The sequence below is a fragment of the Pararge aegeria genome, chromosome 21 (assembly GCF_905163445.1).
Source record: "Pararge aegeria chromosome 21, ilParAegt1.1, whole genome shotgun sequence".
Classification (NCBI taxonomy): Eukaryota; Metazoa; Arthropoda; class Insecta; order Lepidoptera; family Nymphalidae; genus Pararge; species Pararge aegeria.
Genome location: NC_053200.1, coordinates 12,809,903 through 12,830,044, shown reverse-complemented (window position 1 = coordinate 12,830,044; position 20,142 = coordinate 12,809,903). Strand labels below are relative to the sequence as shown.

The 20,142-nt window shown below is 35.5% G+C and overlaps 1 protein-coding gene across 4 annotated transcripts in view; it reads left to right on the top strand.

The window, feature by feature from the left end:
- LOC120633016 (transient receptor potential cation channel trpm) overlaps nt 1-20,142 on the top strand; it is a 357,472-nt gene that overhangs the window by 271,708 nt on the left and 65,622 nt on the right. For all 4 annotated transcript variants that reach the window (XM_039903046.1, XM_039903048.1, XM_039903047.1 and 1 more), the window contains exons 7-8: nt 14,128-14,284; nt 17,653-17,800. In XM_039903046.1, the coding sequence (XP_039758980.1) occupies nt 14,128-14,284; nt 17,653-17,800 (305 nt within the window). The remainder of the gene's footprint in view (nt 1-14,127; nt 14,285-17,652; nt 17,801-20,142) is intronic.

Sequence of the window (20,142 nt, the reverse complement as noted above, 5' to 3'; positions counted from 1 at the left end):
GCAACATCAAGGGCTAACTTGTAACTGAATAAAAAAAAAATTAAAAAAAACTTTTAAAAAGTCAAGTATCTGTCTGTATTGACTCTACCACCGGCTCGGAAGGCAGATTCCACCGAGAAGAAGTCGTCAAGAAACTCAAAAAAGATGTTGAAAAAGAAACAGTTGCTGTTTTCCAACATCATTTCACAATTTAAGAATCATTGTTCTAAATTGTATGAGATGAAAGGGGAGCTGCTAGCTTCCAGGCAACATTGTCATTAAGAAAATCATGAATGGTATAGGAACCTTGATGTTTTAAATGTGTTTTTATACATTCTTTAAACTTATGAAAAGGTTAAGCTAATATTACCTTCGGTATCATGTTACAAAAGCATATACACAGCCCCACAAAGGTTTTCTGCACTATTCTAAGACGATATGCTGATATAACTAATCTATATGCGTTTGTAGTGAGTCGATTGTTTATAACCACTTTTTTTTTAAAGATTATCCTATTGCATCATCACTACCAGGTGAGATAGCAGTCAAGGACTAACCACCATCTTAGAGTGCCGCCCGCACACAGGCAATATTATTGACTGTGTGTTAGTTTACTTTTAATATAGATACAACATAATTAGCACTCTATTAAAATCACAGCATCACAAAAATCTCTAAACTTTCACAAATCAAAAGTAGGTGCTGTCCTTTTTAACATAGGTACTTAACTTCGGTAAAGTAGATAACTAAATATTAATTTTAAGAAGTGCCAATTTCGTGCACAAAATAATATCCAACGATGTTACGACACGTAGTTACTCTTCAATCTTATACAAAGACTGATTACAGGAGTTTAAAATATGTGAGCTCGTGTTTTCATGGTAAACCTTTGGATGTGTAATTGAATTGCGCAATTCAGTCTAAGCATAAATCCATTAAGAAAAGCAAATATAAATTGTTTTGTTTGCCTCTAAATAATATAAGGCTTCATTTACGTATCTTCCTACAGAGATAAGATCTAGGTATGTTCAACATTAAAATATGGCCCGATGAAAAGCGATTTTGACATGCCCCAGGCTTGGTTGGGACTTTGATCTTTAAATGAGATTTTGTTTGTAATATAAATTTTCGGTGTTTACATTTTCGCTGACACCTTTTTCTCGACTTTCTCGGGTTCCATACCCAAAGAATAAAACTGGATCATCTTAGTAAGCAGGCTGTATCTCATGAACCATGATTGTTAGTCAGTTAAATATTTCATAGATCAAAAACCTATTTCTGTTACAACACAATAAAATTAATATTTAAAAGCGCTCCTATACAAGGCATGGATGGAAGGCATGAAGGCATGAATTTGTACCATTTTATAGAGGTACAGCCCCATCGTTCGCATTTTGAAGTTATACTTCTTTTGGCGCGTTAGGGAAAAATGATGCGAGTGAATTTTTACGATGCGCGCGCACACCGTTACAAAAAACCGACATCCTGACGTTAGCTACATTTTAGTTTTTCAAAAAAGGTTTGACAGTGTACACTTTCAATTGTCAAAGTCTGCGGGCTCATTACGGGATTTAATTTAATTGATTCAATTGTACAAAAAGCTCAAATCTTGATTTTGAATGAAACTTGGTTGCGCGATAATGAGATAACCAGATTATGCGTTATAATAAAAATTTCAATGTATTAAATACATTTTTCTATTGTTAGTGTCGCTTTTTCTACAAACGTAGAAGAAAGATAAAAGTTTTAAAAAGAAGTAAAACTTCTAACGCGTGTACATAGTATTTTTTTTCGTTTTTGTTATTTTTATGTCTACATTCTCTATGATTTTGAACATTGAAGGAGTTTGGGGAAATATCCGTTCCCTTCAATTTAATTCTAATAAAGCAAGGTAGAGCGAAAATAAATCCGCTTGAAAGCTTGTTTTTAAAATTCAATCAAAAAGGATTAGTAATTTTTCGTATAAGTATATTCTAAGACTTTTTTGATTACGAAATTTTCTATTATCTCTTTTCCTGGCTAAGCTAACGTAAAACTTGCAGTGCAGTTTACTAAGCTACATAAAATTTGTAATTAATTTAAGGGAAATCATATAACAGCTTTTGCCCGCGTCTTCGGCCACGTTTACAGTTTATTTGGAAGATGTGTGGCATGTCAATTTAGAAGAAGTAGAAACACTTTATTGCACGTATAACATACAGGAAAAGAAACAGTAAGGAGTATACAGTACAAAAAGTAGACATGCAAAGACGGCCTTATTGCTGCAAGAAATCTCTTACAAGCAACCTTTGTAGATAGGACTTACAGCAAGAGAACGGGATAGTGCTACGAGTGTTGATAGATTAGTTGACATGATGATGATGATGATGATGATGTTTATCATCATCATCATCATCATACACTTTTTTTAAATGATTACAGGTAACAGGTTACCATCGCTACCATCGTTGTATATATTGCTTCATCATTAACACCTCAAACGTGGTGGTCACTTACTGTACCTCATAAAAAGGGTTATAATGAGATCGCAATAAACAGCTAAGATTGTAGTGGAAAAAAAAATATATCTGTCAAAATATGTTTTCTGTTTTAGTTTGCATATTGGTATTAAAATAAATAGGAAAATGTTAGTAGGTAGATAAAGATGTCTTTTCAAAGCTTCTTTTAGGTTTATAACGAGATCGCAATCAAGAGAAGATTGTAGTGGAAAAATTAATATATCTGTAATTTTTTTTTCCGGTTTTAGATAGATAGATAAATTCATTATTGCACACAATTAAGGGATAAAGATAATATATATGAAAACATTAATACAAGAAAAATAAAAATGCACAAAGGCGGTCTTATCGCTTTAAGCGATCGCCTCCAGACGACCCTTAATGAAAGAAGAAAATGATTATGGAAACGGGATAGTGCAATTTCCGGTTTTAGTTTGTATATTGGTATTAAAATAACTAAGAAAATGTTAGTAGGTAGACAAAGATGTCTTTTCAAAGCTTGCTTTTAAAATTCGATGAAATACCTTAGACTTTATCGAAGCTTTCAAAGTATTGAAACATTTTCTAGAAGGCATTTTACAATAATAGCACGCCGTATACATTTTATGATGGAAACTACCTTATGGGCTTAAGTGCAGCATACATAATATTCCAAATACTTAACTCAGGTAGCAAGTCTATAAGCAATTCCAACAGGTATTGCCACCGTTTGAGTATTAATATCATCTTAGGAAAGTACAGAAAACCTTTGTGGGGCTGATTATATGCTTTAATAACATGCTACAAAAAGTAATATTAGATTTACCATTACATAAGTTTAAAGAATGTATAAAACACATTTAATACATCGAGGTTACTAAACTATTGATGAATTCTTAATGACAAAGTTGCCTGGAAGCAAGCCGCACCGCTTTCATCTCACACAAGATAAAACAAAGATTGTTCAATTGTGAAACGATGTTGGAAAAGAGCAACTGCTGAGTTTCTTGCCGGCTTCTTCTCGGTAGAATCTGCCTTCCGAACCGGTGGTAGAGTCACTACAAATAGACATACTCGACGTTTCAAAAGTGCTTATATTAGGCATACTTGAAATGTTGATATTGAAACCATATTTTTACTAAAAAAATTGCTGTGCGATCACGAACACGCGAATCCCTCATGCCAATTTCAAAGAAATAAGTCAATATATACATACGTCAGTATATGAAGGTAGCGATACATTTATAATATTGAATATGTATTATCTTCATAAAACAAAACATTAGTAATTATCAACAAGAAGTTGATATAAACAATTGACCTATTAAAAACGGACGAAATTAGTTATATCTGCATATCGTTTGAGAAAAGAAAAGAAATACTTTTCGGGATGCTTTATAACATGATACTGAAAGTTATATTAGATCTACCTTTACCAAACTTTAAACAATTGATACATTGTTTAAACACATTTAATCAATCGTGGCTACTACAAGGTTGATTAATTTTCTAAATTTTTTTTTAAAAAGAGAGAAAATTAAGATTAATAACATTTTTTTTAAGAAGGTTGGTAGGTCAATACAAAGAGACTCACTTGAAGTTTCAAAAGTGCTTGAAATAAATGAATTTCAGTTTTTTTTTCAATATGAAACCCAAATCCCAAATCGTAACGAAACGCTAAATCGCTCGGTGGCACTTATTTATTGGCAGGGTGGTAATTAGCCACGACCGAAGCCTTCCACCAGACCAGATAGCTTTCAGATTTTGTGTAAATACTATTATTCGCGTATAAGGATATCGCGTAAATGGATGGGTGACTGATAGTGAAGGTTTGAAGGAGAATTTGACATCCGTAAGTGTCAGCTCGTATCACTAACAACCATCTAACAACGAATTTGTATCGTTAAAGTAAGCGTTGAAATCGTGGAAATTTTGAGTTAGCTCATAAACAGATGGTAAATCAAGAAATTAAAAAAAAAATGTTACTCATACTTTATCGTGTTTTCTTTGTAAATAATTTAGTATTTTCAGTATCAATTGATTATTTAATCTGAAATGGAGGTATTTTATTGCTCTCGGAATGAATTTTCTTAAGAGTGCATAAGTCAAGACTGCCTCGACGTCATGGCTCCCAGATGGCCATAAAGGATATTAACGGCCTTCAGCCTTTGTGTACTGGAATTTACAGAAATAGCTGTGTATTTTTGTGCTTCTTCCTAAAACGGCTAGTTTCCTGCAACTTCTTGATGTCCTATTTTTAGCTAAACACCTATCATCACGATCATCATATCAACCCTTTAAGGCACGGGTCTCCTCCCACAATGAGAAGGGGTTAAGGCCGTAGTCCACCACGCAGGCCCAGTGCGGCAAACTTCACACGCCTTTACACGGACATAAATTAGTGATATCTGCATATCGTCTGAGAAAAGTACAGAAATCCTTTGTGGGGATGGGTATATGTTTTTATAACATGATACCGAAGGTAATATTAGATCTACCTTTACCTAAGTTTAAGCAATATATTAAAACAAATTTAACAAATCGTGGTTACTACATGATTGATGAATTCCTTCCCTTAAAGACAAGGCTGCTTGGAAGCAGGCCGCTCCGCTTTCATCTCTCACAAAACAGAAAAATTATAAAGATTTTTAAACTTTAAAATGATGTTGGAAAAGAGCAATCTGCTGAGTTTCTTGCCGGCTCTTCTCAGTGGAATCTGCCTTCCGAACCGGTGGTAGAGTCACTACAACGAGAATGACTTGACGTTTCAAAAGTGCTTACTTGAAATAAATGAATTTTGAATTTAGAATTTTTTGAGTTATGGCGAAAACTCTAGGCTTGCAGGTCACGAAGTTTTAAAGCAGGTAGCATAAATTAAAACGCGTGCTGGTAACCGATGCCCCAACCACTACGATATCACCGCTTTCCACATAAAAACCTCTTTCTTTCTTATATTTGACATTGACATTTCGGTGTCTTAAAAACGTCGTAAAGATAATGTTGAAGCTTAAGATATGCAGTAGAAGGGATTTTACTGTAAACTCGTCTTGAAAAGGATTTGGTGTTGTTTATATTGAACTGTAACTTGGCCTGTCAATTTGTGCACACGTGTTAGTGAGATTCCGGTGTAATTTCGGTGTTTTATGTGAATTTACACAGCAGCAGAAATAGTTGTTATTGGTGATATTCGTATAAATCTAACCGTATTTGGTGTTGGTTAAATATTTATTATGTGTCTGTAGTTATAGTGTTTCCAGTAAAATGGATCTAGATACACCTCCTGAGCCGCCCGACCCGGGGGCATCAGCCTCGTCTCGCAAACGACAAGGAGAGGATACCAACGTATATGCGGCCAAAAAAACTATAACTGATCCTACTCAGGTAAACCCATCCGTTCAAAGCCTTTACATACATCCTTCCTTCACCGAAGGCGCCAAGTCATACTCTGACGATGATAATGGGCCTTTTATCGTCCAAGTCTCACGGGAAGTGGAGGACCCATCCTCTGGAGCGTCATTACGGGCTATAAATTTCGGTCAATTCTTGCACAAACACAAAATTGGTTCAATTATCCACGACGGCGTCAAAAATATAGGCCGCAACAAAATTACTGTAGAGTTTACTTCTGCCCAAGCTGCCAACAACTTTCTGGTTAGTCCAGTTTTGAAGTTATGCAAATATAGAGCTATAATTCCCACATACAACATAACCAGAATGGGGCTGGTGAAAGGAGTTCCCGTGGACTGGTCGATGGACGAGCTTGTTGATTCGCTAGAGCTCCCGCCTGGCTGTGGTGAGGTTCTGAAATCAAGGCGACTGAACAGAAAATCTGTCACAGAGGGTGTCATCACTTGGGTGCCTACCCAATCTGTTGTCCTAACCTTCAGGGGGCAAATGCTTCCTGTTAAGGTATATTCATACCACACCTCACTGCCAGTTGAAACATATAAACTTCCAACAATACAGTGCCAGAACTGCTGCCGTTTTGGCCACATTAAAACAATCTGCAGATCTAAGCCCAGATGCTACAGATGTGCTCAGCCCCATACAGGTGACTCATGTTTGGTCATCAAGGAATTATCTACATGTTTACACTGCTCTGGTAGTCATTTTGCTACTGATAAAGACTGCCCAGAATTCTCCAGGCAGCAATCTATTAAAATGGTCATGTCTCAGAATAATAAATCTTACATTGAAGCATCATCTCAGTTTCCTCCTGTCCGCAGGTCCTATGCTGAGATAACAAAAGAAATGTTTACTCCTACTAATGTAACTTCCTCCAAAACCTCCTACCGGCAAACAGTTTTCCGCTCTCCTCGTCCCCGAGCTCCTCTAGCAAAGGGCTACGATAAAAAAGCTGTTCAGACTATTGTCGGTGATTACTCCTCATCCCTTCCTAATGGATGCGCTCTCAACAACAATGTTGAGAACCCTCCCTCCCAAGGTAAAATGCTTGAGTTTATCTCCGAATTTCTACTTAGTATTGTCGCTCCATGTAGTGAAATTCCCTTACCGCCCAACGTTGCCAAAAACTTAAGCCAACTTTTTAAACTACTCCAAAATGGGCCCAATAACCCTGCTACAGTGGAACTGTAAAAGTTTACGTCCCAAGAAACATGAGTTAACCTTCATAATCCCACCATTCTTCCTCCCAAAGTCCCCCGTCCTTTGAGTGTTAAATGTTTTTTAATGTTTGTTTTCAGTCCTTATTGTAGATTTTTATGTAAATATATAGTAAGTAATAAAATTAAAGTATAATGTACAAAAAATATCCGTGTAAGATATATATGCATGTGTTGTCTGTGTCCTTAGGTTAAAGAGCTAACTAGCTAATAACAACTATTTCTTGGTACAAATTCAAAATTAACTTTTCATTAGTTTCACCGATCAATCTCCTTCGTGCCTTCTTCATCTACAAGACATTGGCGAAGTACCTTGTGCCCAGTTGGCGCAGACAAAAGCCATAAACAAGAATTGAATTGAAGATATGCAGTAGGGTAGGTACAGGTCTATAGCACGAAATAAAACTTTCAAAGGTGCTTTTTATTACGTGTCGCACCTTTTTTTACTGCGTTGTCGTAAAATATTCTATTTTTTATATCCCCATTTTACGACAGCCGTTGAAACGGCAGACAACTAAATTAAGTGTATTGCCTTTGGTGATTGTTTTGTGGGATTAATTCCGTTATAAATTAATTAATTCTACACCCATAGCTTATGAACTTCCGGATCTCTGAAGTGCAACATCGCACCGTCGCGTTGATAGACCTCTATAATTTTTTTTTTTGACTGTACACACATCGCCATCTAGCCCCAAAGTAAGCGTAGCTTGTGTTATGGGTACTAAGACAACTGATGAATATTTTTATGAATAACATACATAAATACTTAAAATATACATACAAACACCCAGACACTGAAAAATATACATGCTCATCACACAGACATTTTCCAGTAGTGGGAAACGAACCCACGGCCTGGGGCTCCAATCGGCCGTCAACTGCGCCAATTATTTATGTATTAAAATTTAGAATCTTGTATTATTTATCTGGTATATATATTGTATATATTTAATATCTTTACATATTATAAAACAAATTCCCCCGCCGCATCTGTCTGGGCGCGAATATCTGAAAAACTACCGAACGGATTTTCATACGGTTTTCACTAATGAACAGAGTGACGCATGCGGCAGGTTTTAGTGTATACTAGCGGACCCGCGCGACTTCGTCCGCGAAGGAGTCAAGTGCAAAAAATAGTCGTATGTTGTCGCAGACTGTTTTATAGAACTTTTAAGAATCAACAATTCCGACACACTTACTACATACTTCCGTCTGTTGGCGTAACGTTTACCGTAAGGATATTTTTTGCAGTTTGACCAATGGCTACTATCATTAACGATAGTAGCCATTGGTCGTAGCGGGATGTCATATAGTATATAATAGCCATAACTGTAAAAAACCTAACAAAAAAAAAACGAAACAGCATTTTCTAAGATTAGCGCGTTCAACCCAAACAAAATTTAAAAGCTTTATAATATTTCAACTATGCCTATCCAAAAAATCGCTATCCATAACTCCGTTGCGCGGATTCCAAAAGACAAATACGGAAAAAATAGTGATACTATCCTGTAGAAGCTGTTTGCTTTTTCGGGATAAAAAGAAGCCTATGAGCTATTCCAGACTATATTGTGGGTATCTCTGCCAAATTTCAGCCAAATCGGTTCATTCGTTGTGGCGTTAAAGAATAACAAACACCCACCCATCTATCCATCCATACATACATCCATCCATCCATACATCTATCCTCACAAACTTTCGCATTTATATTATTAGTAGGATGGTACGCATGCATTCGATCGTTGTCCCATATACCTTTGAATTGGTAAATCGAGTTTTTTCGAAAATAATATATATATATTAAATTTATAATATTCAACTAATATTTCATCACGTCTCATAGTATGTCAATGATTTTTTTGCTCCCGTTGGGGGAGGTGATGATTAAACCTTTCAAATGCTGCTAATAAATAAAACCAAGCTAGCGACATTCGCCTTATTATTATTCTTTTATAAGAAATTTAAAAGAATTATAAGGGTTGTCTGACATTCGCGATCAAACGATACGATATTATTGAATAGAAGCAGGCGTTACTTTACGGAAATCGATGATATTTTATGATAATTAAGCTTAATTTGCTATACTCCGCGAAGAGCAGGAGAATCTGTATGGTGTAATTTATAACTTCTTCAATCCCTTTTCTCCACACCAAAGAGATCTTCGGCAATGTAGCCTCTAAGCACGTTCCACTCGGAAACCGGAGCATCCTCAGGAGACTTTGACTTTACAATGTATGATTGTCAAGTAACTTAACTAATTACCAAATAAAATTAAGCCTAATTTTCACACAAACACACTTAACTTAATTAAAAGTAAAAACCTATACATAGGCTAGGAAAACAAAGAAGAATGGATTGTTCTTTAAAACACGTGCAGCGAAAATACCGGAGTTGTTTAGATACTACAAAATTGTTTAAGGGCTGATAAAAAGTTTCAAAAAATTCGAACGGAACAACGGTTATGATAACCTAAATTATTTACGGTTGTTTCGAAACCGTGATGAGACTTGACGCCGCCAATGTGAGCCAACCCTAAAACACCCCAAATTGTTTGTAGAATTTCATCCAATTAAACTTTGCGTCTTTGATAAAAGTTTTGAATACTTAGAATAAATTCGCCTATTTACTTATCAGCTTTATTGGATAAACCAATTAAAGCCGGAAAATAAAACACTTATGACTTTCCAATACTCGTGAAGCTCTTGTTTCAGAGTTATCAAAATATATTATTACTAGCCGTTTCTCGCCCGCTTCGCTAGGCGAATTGAAAAAGGAAATAAATTACATTTTATGTTTTATTTTTATTTATTTTTTTCATATTTTTATTATTCTCCTTTTTTTTTATTTTTGTATGAACATAAATAGGCCCCGCGGATAGAACTGTAAGCATCGATATTGTTAAGACTTACTCAAATTCCAAATTCCATCGATTTAGCCTGTATCTTTCATCCAGGTGATTTTTCTCACTAATATTCATTGTAAGTTTCAATGTGCAATCATTATAACATTTCCGTGCCTTTCTTCCAAAAATTAATAATAATTGACATGGAGAAAAAAATTTGAAATGAGCATTGAAAGTTTAAGTTAAAGTCATTGCAAGTCTCATATGTGAAGTTGAAATCTGTCTAGGTTCAAGTGCGCCGAATTTTCTGTTAACTAAAATTTTCTCCGTGACATCAATTTTTTATAGAAAATTAATTGTGCATGTTTTTTATGAATTCTATTGGAATAAGTAACTAAATTTCTTTTCCACATCTCATGTGCTTGGAAAATGCATTCATTTTAATCTGTTACGTTTCCGCGATCCCGCAATAAAAGAATTCGTCGGTTTACATAACCGACGAATTCTTGCAAATCTGAATCTGAATGTCTGCAAAAGTAAAATGAATGTAAAATTCTTAGTCCGTTGATTGGATAGCTACATGTAAAGTTAAGTTTTTGAAACCTCTCAATGACTTTTTCTCCGCTGCCAAAAAGACGATTGTTGTAAGGAAATACACGAATATCCCTACATACACGAAGATCCCCACCAAATTTGGAGTCTGTAGAAGTTACAGGTTAGAAATAAAAATTTTAGATTTTAACACCCACCCCCGCAATTCCTGTCGGAAGTAGACTTTATTGAAATCCATTTTGAGATGTTCTTTATGTGAATAATAAAAGATTCCTACCATATTTAGAATTTTTAGAAGCATTATTTCGAAATTGAATTTTTTTATTGTTAACACCCCCCCCGCGAACCTTATTGGAGGCGATTCATTGTTAAATCCGCTCGAAGATCATTTTTATATTACATATAGAACACTCTCACTAAATTTGGAGTCTATAGGAGCTATCGCTTGGAAATAGAAAATTTTCATTGTTAACGCCCCCGCAATTTTCTTTGGGGTGGGATATCGTAAAATTTGTTCATAAATCATTTTTACGTCACTTATAGAAAATTCCTACAAAATTTGGAGCTTGTAGGAGCTTTAGCTGGAAAATTAAAAATATTAATATTTAATACCCACCCCCGCAACCCCCTGTGGGGTGAGCTATCGTAAAATTCGTTCATAGCCTATTTCTACACTTCTTACAGAAGATTCCTACCTAATTTAAAGTCTATAGAAGCTATAGTTTAAAAACGGGAATTGTTCATTGTTGACGCCCCCGCAATCCCCTTTGGGGAATGAATTTCTTAAAATCTATTCATAGCTGACCTCTACATAGCAAAAGTAATATTCCTACCAAGTTTCACGTTTCTAAGTCTTATGGTTCCCGAGATTTCGTGGTGAGTGACTATATAGATGGGAATTCTTCGATTATCATCGAAATTTTTAACTTTTTATCGGGCTTTTTAAAATTTTCTTACATACAAAACTTTCTCCTGACAATTCTGAAGATAAAAAAAAAGCCCAATTGGTCCAGCCGTTCTCCACTACCGTGAGTAGATTCTTAGCTGAATGTAAAAAACCATAATCCGTTTAATACACTCTGTTGAAATCCATGAAAACAAAAGAATCAAGAGAAAATGCTTATCTTTTGTTTTTATTAGCGGGATAAATGTTCATAAAGGTAAAACAGCAATAAAAAAATGAAGGAATGTTGGAATTCAAAAAATAGATAGCCATAAACCATCTAGGAAAAATTTCGCATCGAATGATGGTAGTTTCATGTCGATACGATCAGTGGTTTAGGCGTGATTGAGCCTCAAACGAAGACCATTTTCATTATATATATATAGATATATATTTTTCCTTTAAATGAAAATGATTGGTTCATTTTCATTTAAAGGAAAAATAAAAAAAAACTTTTCTTTTCGTTGCTTTCTTAAAGTTTTTAGAAATGTTCACAACATTTTATATAAGTTAGAATTATTGCTTATGACTGACTAGCTGTTGCTCTCGGCTACGTCCGCATTTTTTCGGTATTGAATTCTTGGAAATCGCTAGTTTTACTGGTATAAAAAGTATCACTAGCTGACCGGTGCAACTTCGTTGCACCAAATCGGTTACACACAAATAAAATGACATTTTCTAAAAATGAATCCTAGATAGATCGATTTATCGCCCCCGAAACCTCCTGTATACTAAATTTCATGAAAATCGTTGGGGCCGATTTCGAGATTCCAATTACAGTCAAAATCTGTTATAACGACATCGAAGGGACTACTCATATTTATTCGTAAAAACCGATAGTTGTAACAACCGGTGACAGATATTAATAGGAAAGACAATACATGTATGTAATACGCGATTTTTCTTTGATATTGATTTGTTTTCTTTGCGACATATTACAATTTTCACAGTTAACTCATCACTATGTTTTAGTGCGTCTTGTGTAAAGATATGTAACAAACAGACTTAAGAGGTATGACGAAGAGGGCCTTGAGGCTAGGGTGTGCACGTGCTTTGTTTCTAAGAATTATAAAAGACCCTAAACTTTGTTTACTTTTACGATAATAGCCATTGACCATTATACTGTGCCAGATGTGGATACTGTTACCTATTCAAATTGTTTACAATACAGCTGAACCGGTCGTTCTACAGATATAATTTTCCGAAAACATTAACCAAATGTGGTCGCTTAATGCGGTATGTCGTAGTAAACAATGTCGTAAAAACCAATGTTTTCCGATAAGGCGGTCATATCATATTCAGCCAGGACCTTTGATTTTGGTCAATTTAACCGGTATGTTGTTCTAAACGATGTCGCCATAAACGGTTTTGACTGTATATATATATATATATATATATATATTTATATATATATATATATATATATATATATATATATATATATATATTGCAGGTTTAAAGATATAAGATAAGATCTGTCCGGATTCAAGGTAACTATAAAAAAAATTGTCAATATCGGTTTATCTGTCAAGCCTTGCCTCGCAAAAGATACTTTAATTAGCTCCGGAAACGTTACCTTAAAGATGTAAAAAAGTATCCTATTCATGACTAGGATACAAGATAAACATGAGTCAAATTTTATTAATTATTTGGTGCACAAACTTTCATATTTATAATATTAGTTTTCCAACCCTAAAAAACACTTGTGAATAAAATAAAACCAAATTCTTTTACTGTTTAAGTAGGTACCTACTTTAAAAAGTTGGTTCATTTATCCGCTTTTTAAAGCTTTTTTAGTAAGGCAGACCGACCTAGCACTAAGATTTTGATCTAAACTTTCTCGAATTCCGACCCTTTATTACGTCAGTGGCAATAAGCATAATCAAAATATTTCACTCTTTAATTATCTTCAAAACCGACGACTTATTAAGTTACTTGCTTCAAAAATAACATCATCGTTTGGGTACCTCCGTAGATTCTAAATTTTAGCGGCAGCGTTAAACAAAACAGCTATACCTAATATAAAGTCAGTTTTAACTTCCACGGTAACCTCACCTTAGAGCAATATAAGAATTTCTTTAATTGGAATCTAATGCGATACAATGCATATATGCATTGTTCCGACGTCACCTTTGAAATCGGACCGATGTCACAGAGTGTGCGATTACGTCGATTTACGCAAAATTGAAGACGGCCGAGTGGCGCAGTGGGCAGCGACCCTGCTTTCTGAGTCCAAGGCCGTGGGTTCGATTCCCAAAACTGGAAAATGTTTGTGAGATGAACATGAATGTTTTTCAGTGTCTGGGTGTTTATCTGTATATTATAAGTATTTATGTGTATTATATTCATAAAAAAATATTTATCAGCTATCTCAGTACCCATAACACAAGCTACGCTTACTTTGGGGCTAGATGGCGATGTTTGTGTTGTCGTAGTATATTTGTTATTACTTATTATTGTGGTGGGAGATCCGTGTTTTAGTAATGAAGCTTATTCTGACAGAGCTCGTCCGGGGAAATACTACCACCGTAGTTCTAGGTATGATATCACCAACCTGTCTGCGCAGCTTGTTGATTATGGGCGAACCCTCAGGTTGAAAGAGGCCTTTAGTCAGTAACAGTGGACCGTTAAATGCTATTGATGAACGCGTTGGAGTCCAATAAAGTAAGTTTTGTCTTGTCTTTCACTGTACTTAGCTTATCTTCTTTGTTACAGACACCCACTCATCAACACCAGTCGTGTGCCTCGTGATAGAAGGTGGAACGAACACAGTGCGTGCTGTGCTGGAATACGTGACAGACAACCCTCCCGTACCGGTTGTGGTGTGCGACGGCAGTGGTCGAGCTGCGGACCTTATAGCTTTTGTACACAAGTAAGTTTGGATTGTCTGCCACATTATTATATTAGTAATTAGGCTTTAGTTTACGTAAATAATGCGTAGAAGCTTAGTAAAGTAAAGGCGGAGGGTAAACCTGATTGTTGGCGTGGCGATAAACGCCGTGCCGACGCTTCGCCACGCTGTATGATTGAATTTTTGTTTTCGTTATCTGTTCGTATACCTAACTTATAGAAACAAATTCGATGTTTTCTCATCTGCCAGGCGTCCCGTGACGGCTCACACGTTTTGGGTATTGTGTGATTAAGCTTTTAAGGCAAGCGACTAGTACCCAGATCTTACCACCACTCTTCATCAGGCATGATAGTCGTCAAAGGCAAGCCTGTCTGATAATAAAAAAAAAGAAAAAGCATTTTACCTCAATAAAAAAGTTGTCTTTGTTTTTTTTATGTTCTGGTGGCTAAAGGTCTCTTCTTTAACATGAGAGAGGTATTCACAATTAAGAAGTAAGTATTCATCATCATCGTCATCATCATATCAAACCATTATCTCATGCCAGTGAGAAGGGTTCAGGCCTTAGTCTACCACGCTGACCCATAATGGAGAACTCTCAAGCATGCAGGTTTCCTCACTATGTTTTCCTTCACCGTTGAAGCAAGTGATATTTTAATTGCCTAAAACGCATATAACTTAGAAAAGTGAGAGGTTCGTTCTGGGATTCTAGCTTTAGGGCTATCACCGCTTCATAAGTGAGTATTTCTCACTTATAAAGTGGTCACGTATGAAGTCTACTTAATGGGGCTGGCTGAAAACCAGTGCTGCGCTTTTTAGTATGCAGCACACTGAGCCAGCTCCTTTGTCACACTTTTTTTGTATTCTCTAACAAATTTATGTAAGATTTTACACAAATGTGTGACAAGAAAGATGATTTTTCTTTCTTTCTTTCTATTACGTCGCTGCATTACTGACCCCCAAACTAGCATTACCTATGCCTATGCCGATTATTTCCACATGTTAGCGTTAGTAACACGGACCATAAGCTTAACGTGCTCTCTGATAAACGGGAATGAAGTAGCCTTCGGCACTTTAAGTGGTCGACATCCAATTATCTCGCACAAAATCGCTGTTTCCTGCCACATACCTACTTATAATATGAGTACCTTCAAGGCAAGATTGAATATAGATTTTCTAGAAAGCTTGTTCATACCTAGACCCTTTTTTTTTTGTCGTGGTGGAAAGCTTTATGGCTACCTCTGTCCTTTTGGGCAGGACAGAGGTTACGTGGGACTCGTTTACCCGAACTAAAAACCACCACGGCATGTCCCTCTCGTTGGCTTTATTGGACGTACCCTATTAAAATTACCATCAGACACGATAGTCGTCAAACACAAGCTTTTACTTCTTTATTTTTCTTTACATAGTATAAAACAAATAACTCCCGCTGTTTGTGCGCTCAAAACTACTCAACGGATTTTAATACAGTTTCATTGCATATTATAGTGAAAAAAGCAAAGAAATTCATAGATTTGTAATGTTCCGTACAACGCAACGAACATATTTTTGGGCAATATATTGCAAACGCTGGCTTAATCTTACGAGATAGTTTAATGAATGTACTGCGGAATTGTACTATTAATCACTGCAAAATTCTCCACATTAGTATTCACATTGCACGCTAGCCTAGTATATTATCGAAGTTAGTATAGTTCCATATCAAGAATATGTTCCGAACATTTTTATATGCATTTTAAATTTATAAAATTGATAATTCCTCCAAGTGTAGGTAAAAACACTAATAATTTTTTTTTATAAAAATATAGTTATTTTATGTCAGGCTAGTCAACTTACCAAGACTAAGCAAACTTTTAAGATAACACAAAAAATAAAATGTGACTTTTACGTCAAAGTAATTAAAATAAAGTTAATGAGGGTAAGATAAAAACTGAAAGACCTTTTAGTTTTGACAGATCTATAGGTAGATAAGACTAATACCATCATCAAAACGTACCTAATAATTAGTTTACTAAGATTGGGTTTCTTAAACCCTCCAAAGTTCACATGTTAAAGACAAGTATTCCTTTGAGGGTATTATTACGCTATTTCGACATAGGGGTAGTGTTATAAACTGTGCGACCTTTTCCTCAACTATAATATACTAGTTAAATGCTGCATTTCCATCAGAGACAAGCGTAGGATGTGTTTTTACCCACTTACTTTACTTACAGGATTATTATGATTTTTTAGCTCTCTCTCGTCAAAGTAAACTATTCTCTTTCATATTTTAAGTGTCGTCTGAAAGAGTAGGAACAATGATGTTATTTGGAATCAGATCTATATTTATTCTTTATATGTATTTAATGTAGTAGTGATAGCCCAGTGGGTAGGGTGTCGACCTCACTTTCGGGGGACCGAGTTCGAATCCCAGCACGCACCTCTAAGTTATGTGCGTTTTATGTATTTAAAATATCATTTGCATGCCTTAGAGTTCTCCATAATGTACTCAAAGGTGTATGGAGCCCACCAATCCGCACTGGGCTTACCAGCCCATATGATAATGATTTTACACATTACCATGTGTCCATATGATAATGATTATTACATATGCATATATTTCATTATTTATTTATATATCCCTACTAAATATTATAAATGTCAATGTAATTTTGTTTGTTACGCTTTCACGCAAAAACTACTTAACCGATCCTCATTAAACTTTGTACACATATTCTTGGAAGTGTTAGAAGTAATATAGGATAGTTTTTATCCCAAATTAAGCTCGGTTACTTTGGGAGAGGGGATGAAAGTGTTTGACGATTTTACACCATAACTCCGACAAATTATAACCGATTTAAATACTTATTTTTGTACTACAGAGGTTATATTATGTGTTTAATTTTGCCCAAACTTTGTGTGGATCAGGACAGAACTCCTCAGCGGACAGCAGCATACCCCTCATTTAAGGCTTAGCGATACTGAATACTTTAAATTTTTTTAGAACTTCAACTAAATTGAACGCCACATCAAAAAACAAAATCAAACGCAGACGAAGTCGCGGGCAACAGCTAGTATTATATAATTATTATGCACATATTTCATTTAGTATGCTCATAGCACTGTACTGCTCTCTTGGCACAGGGAGTAACTTTTGTATGACATATTTTTAGAGATTGCAACTCATGAACTCCAGGGCACGGATACCCTCCCGCAATGAGAGGGGTTATAAACCGTAGTCCATCACGCTAGCATAGTGCAGATTGGTGCACGGTGTAGTAATTAAGTACTAACTTTCAGCGTGAAAGATTTATAAACAAACTTTCGAATAATACAAAATACATAGAAGCAAAAACTAAAATATCAAAAACCAAAATATCAACGTACGTAAATGTATTTTGGTATCTCATCAGGTATGCGTCCGAAAGTGGGGAGCAGACGGTGCTGGAGTCAATGCGGGATTACCTGATCGGCACAATTCAGAAGACCTTCGAAGTAGGTCTGCAACAGGCCGAGTGTTTATACAGCGAACTCTTGCAATGTACGCGGAAGAAGAATCTGGTAAGTGTCATGCAGACTTTTGTGTTGAACAGATCTCGTAACCGCGCTTATTTCATAAGTGGGATACTTGCTTTCTCAGTTTCATCTAGGAATTTTTGAAAAAGTTTTACAATGTAACTTTTTAATGTAGTTATTTTTTTTTCGTTAGAGGGAAAAATCTATCTTCAAAATTGCTATCAAACTTTAATTTTATACAGTACTAGCGTACCCAGCCCGTTTCGCCAGGCTAGATTTTGCTTAATTTTATTTAAACAATAAACTTACATCATTAAATTTTTAATTTAAGTCTCATAATATATTAAATCATTTCTTTTTCTCCGTATTCATTCGCTTCTATTCTCTTTTCGAGCGGGTGAAGATCATTATCTACACCCATGTACACCCAACAATAAAATATCATCATAGTAAATAAAAGCTGTATTTGACAGTTTGTCAGTTCCAAAGTAGGAGTGCTCCGATCGTCACCAAATTTTACAGGATTACTCGCCAGGTTAATCCGGAGATTCCCTGAAAGTTTCATTGAAATCTAAACGGAACATACCCACACACTTTCTCTTTTATATATATAGATAGATGACCCTTTGGGCCTTTGCTTTCAGTTATTGTTCGCAGTCACTGGTAATCTGAACAAATTATAAAGCTTCGGAGTTTGTATTTTTTTTCTTTTTGTTAGATCTTCATTACATTAGATTCTTGAGGAAGGTTATGGGTTGTTAAACATCATGATATGATGACCCTTAGGAGTGAAGCGACTACGAAAAAAAAAGTAAGAATGAACGCCTAGAAAAATCGAAGAGCACTATCGGGAGAGCATAGATTAGCGGATGTAAGTTTGTAAGGAAAAAAAATTGTTATCAGAACTTGAACGCGTAGAAAGTCGCGTAGAAATGCTAGTAACAGAATAACACCGTTACGTTGTTCGCTTGTCGGTAATTAATATATGTGTCGCCTAAAGAGTATTAATACCATCAGCCGCGAGACATTTTATCAGCTGCGACCCCAATTTGTCCTCATAGAAAGAGATTTGTATGCAGCGACGGGGCTAATTGAAACAACTGGGACGGAAAATTGAACGTTTTATTATATTTCGCTGAGCACAAGTACTGTAATAATACGAAATTAAATTGGAAAGCTAATACGATTTACTTAAACGTGATAAGAGGGAGTTGGGTACCTAAATTAATACGTGGTTGGAGAGCATGTTTAACTTAACTTAGAAATAAGAAGTTACACTCTCACCTTGAATTTTATATTTTCTATAAAAAAAATCTCGCGGTTGCCTATTTTCTTTTCCAGAAGCTATGCTACAGGCCACTTTTTTTACGACAATACACACGCCGCTATCTAGCCCCAAAGTAAGCTTTAGCTTGTGTTACGGGTACTTACATACTGAAATAATTATAATCTACAGATAAACACCCAGACACTGAAAATAGTTCATGTTCGCCGTTCATGTAAGACAAACATTTTCCAGGAATCGAAAACACGACCTTGGGACTGCCTTCTGCGCCAATCGGACGTCAAAGTTTGTCCGAGTCAAAGTTTTTCTTTTACATTGACACCTAGAAATCCAAGCTATCCATTAGGTTAACCCTGTTAAATGTCCCTACAATACTTGAGATCAAAATTGGCACAGGGTAATACGTTTTTGTTTCCGAGAATTGTGTGTTAAATTTCAGTTAATCGATCAAAGCACATAATACAATATATGATTTATTTTATGAATCCGGCAAGATTTATAATAATATTTTACAAAAGTTATCAGTATTCTTATCTCATACCGTAGTAATAGTGCTCTAGCGACTTATTACCAAAAAGAGTTATTTCGAGAAAGAATTATATATACTATACTATACTACGCTACGACAATACACACATCGCCATCTAGCCCCAAAGTAAGCGTAGCTTGTGTTATGGGTACTGAGATATCTGATGAATATTTTTTTATGAATATAATACACATAAATACTTATAATATACAGATAAACACCCAGACACTGAAAAACATTCATGTTCATCTCACAAACATTTTGCAGTTGTGGGAATCGAACCCACGGCCTGGACTCAGAAAGCAGGGTCGCTGCCCACTGCGCCACTCGGCTGTCAAATTAGTTGCGGAATGAAAAATAATCAAACTAACTAGGAACCGTTGTGGTATCACAGGATTACAAAATACTCTTGGCTTCAATCAGCTAATTCACAGCTTATTTTTTTATAATCTAAATGGATTTTGATGGATGGTCCAAGCCCCAAGATACTTTCGCATTTATAAATTCATGTATATAAATATAAAATGTTTTTAACTTGCAAGATTGATAGGAGAATGCAAATTAATATCTTTT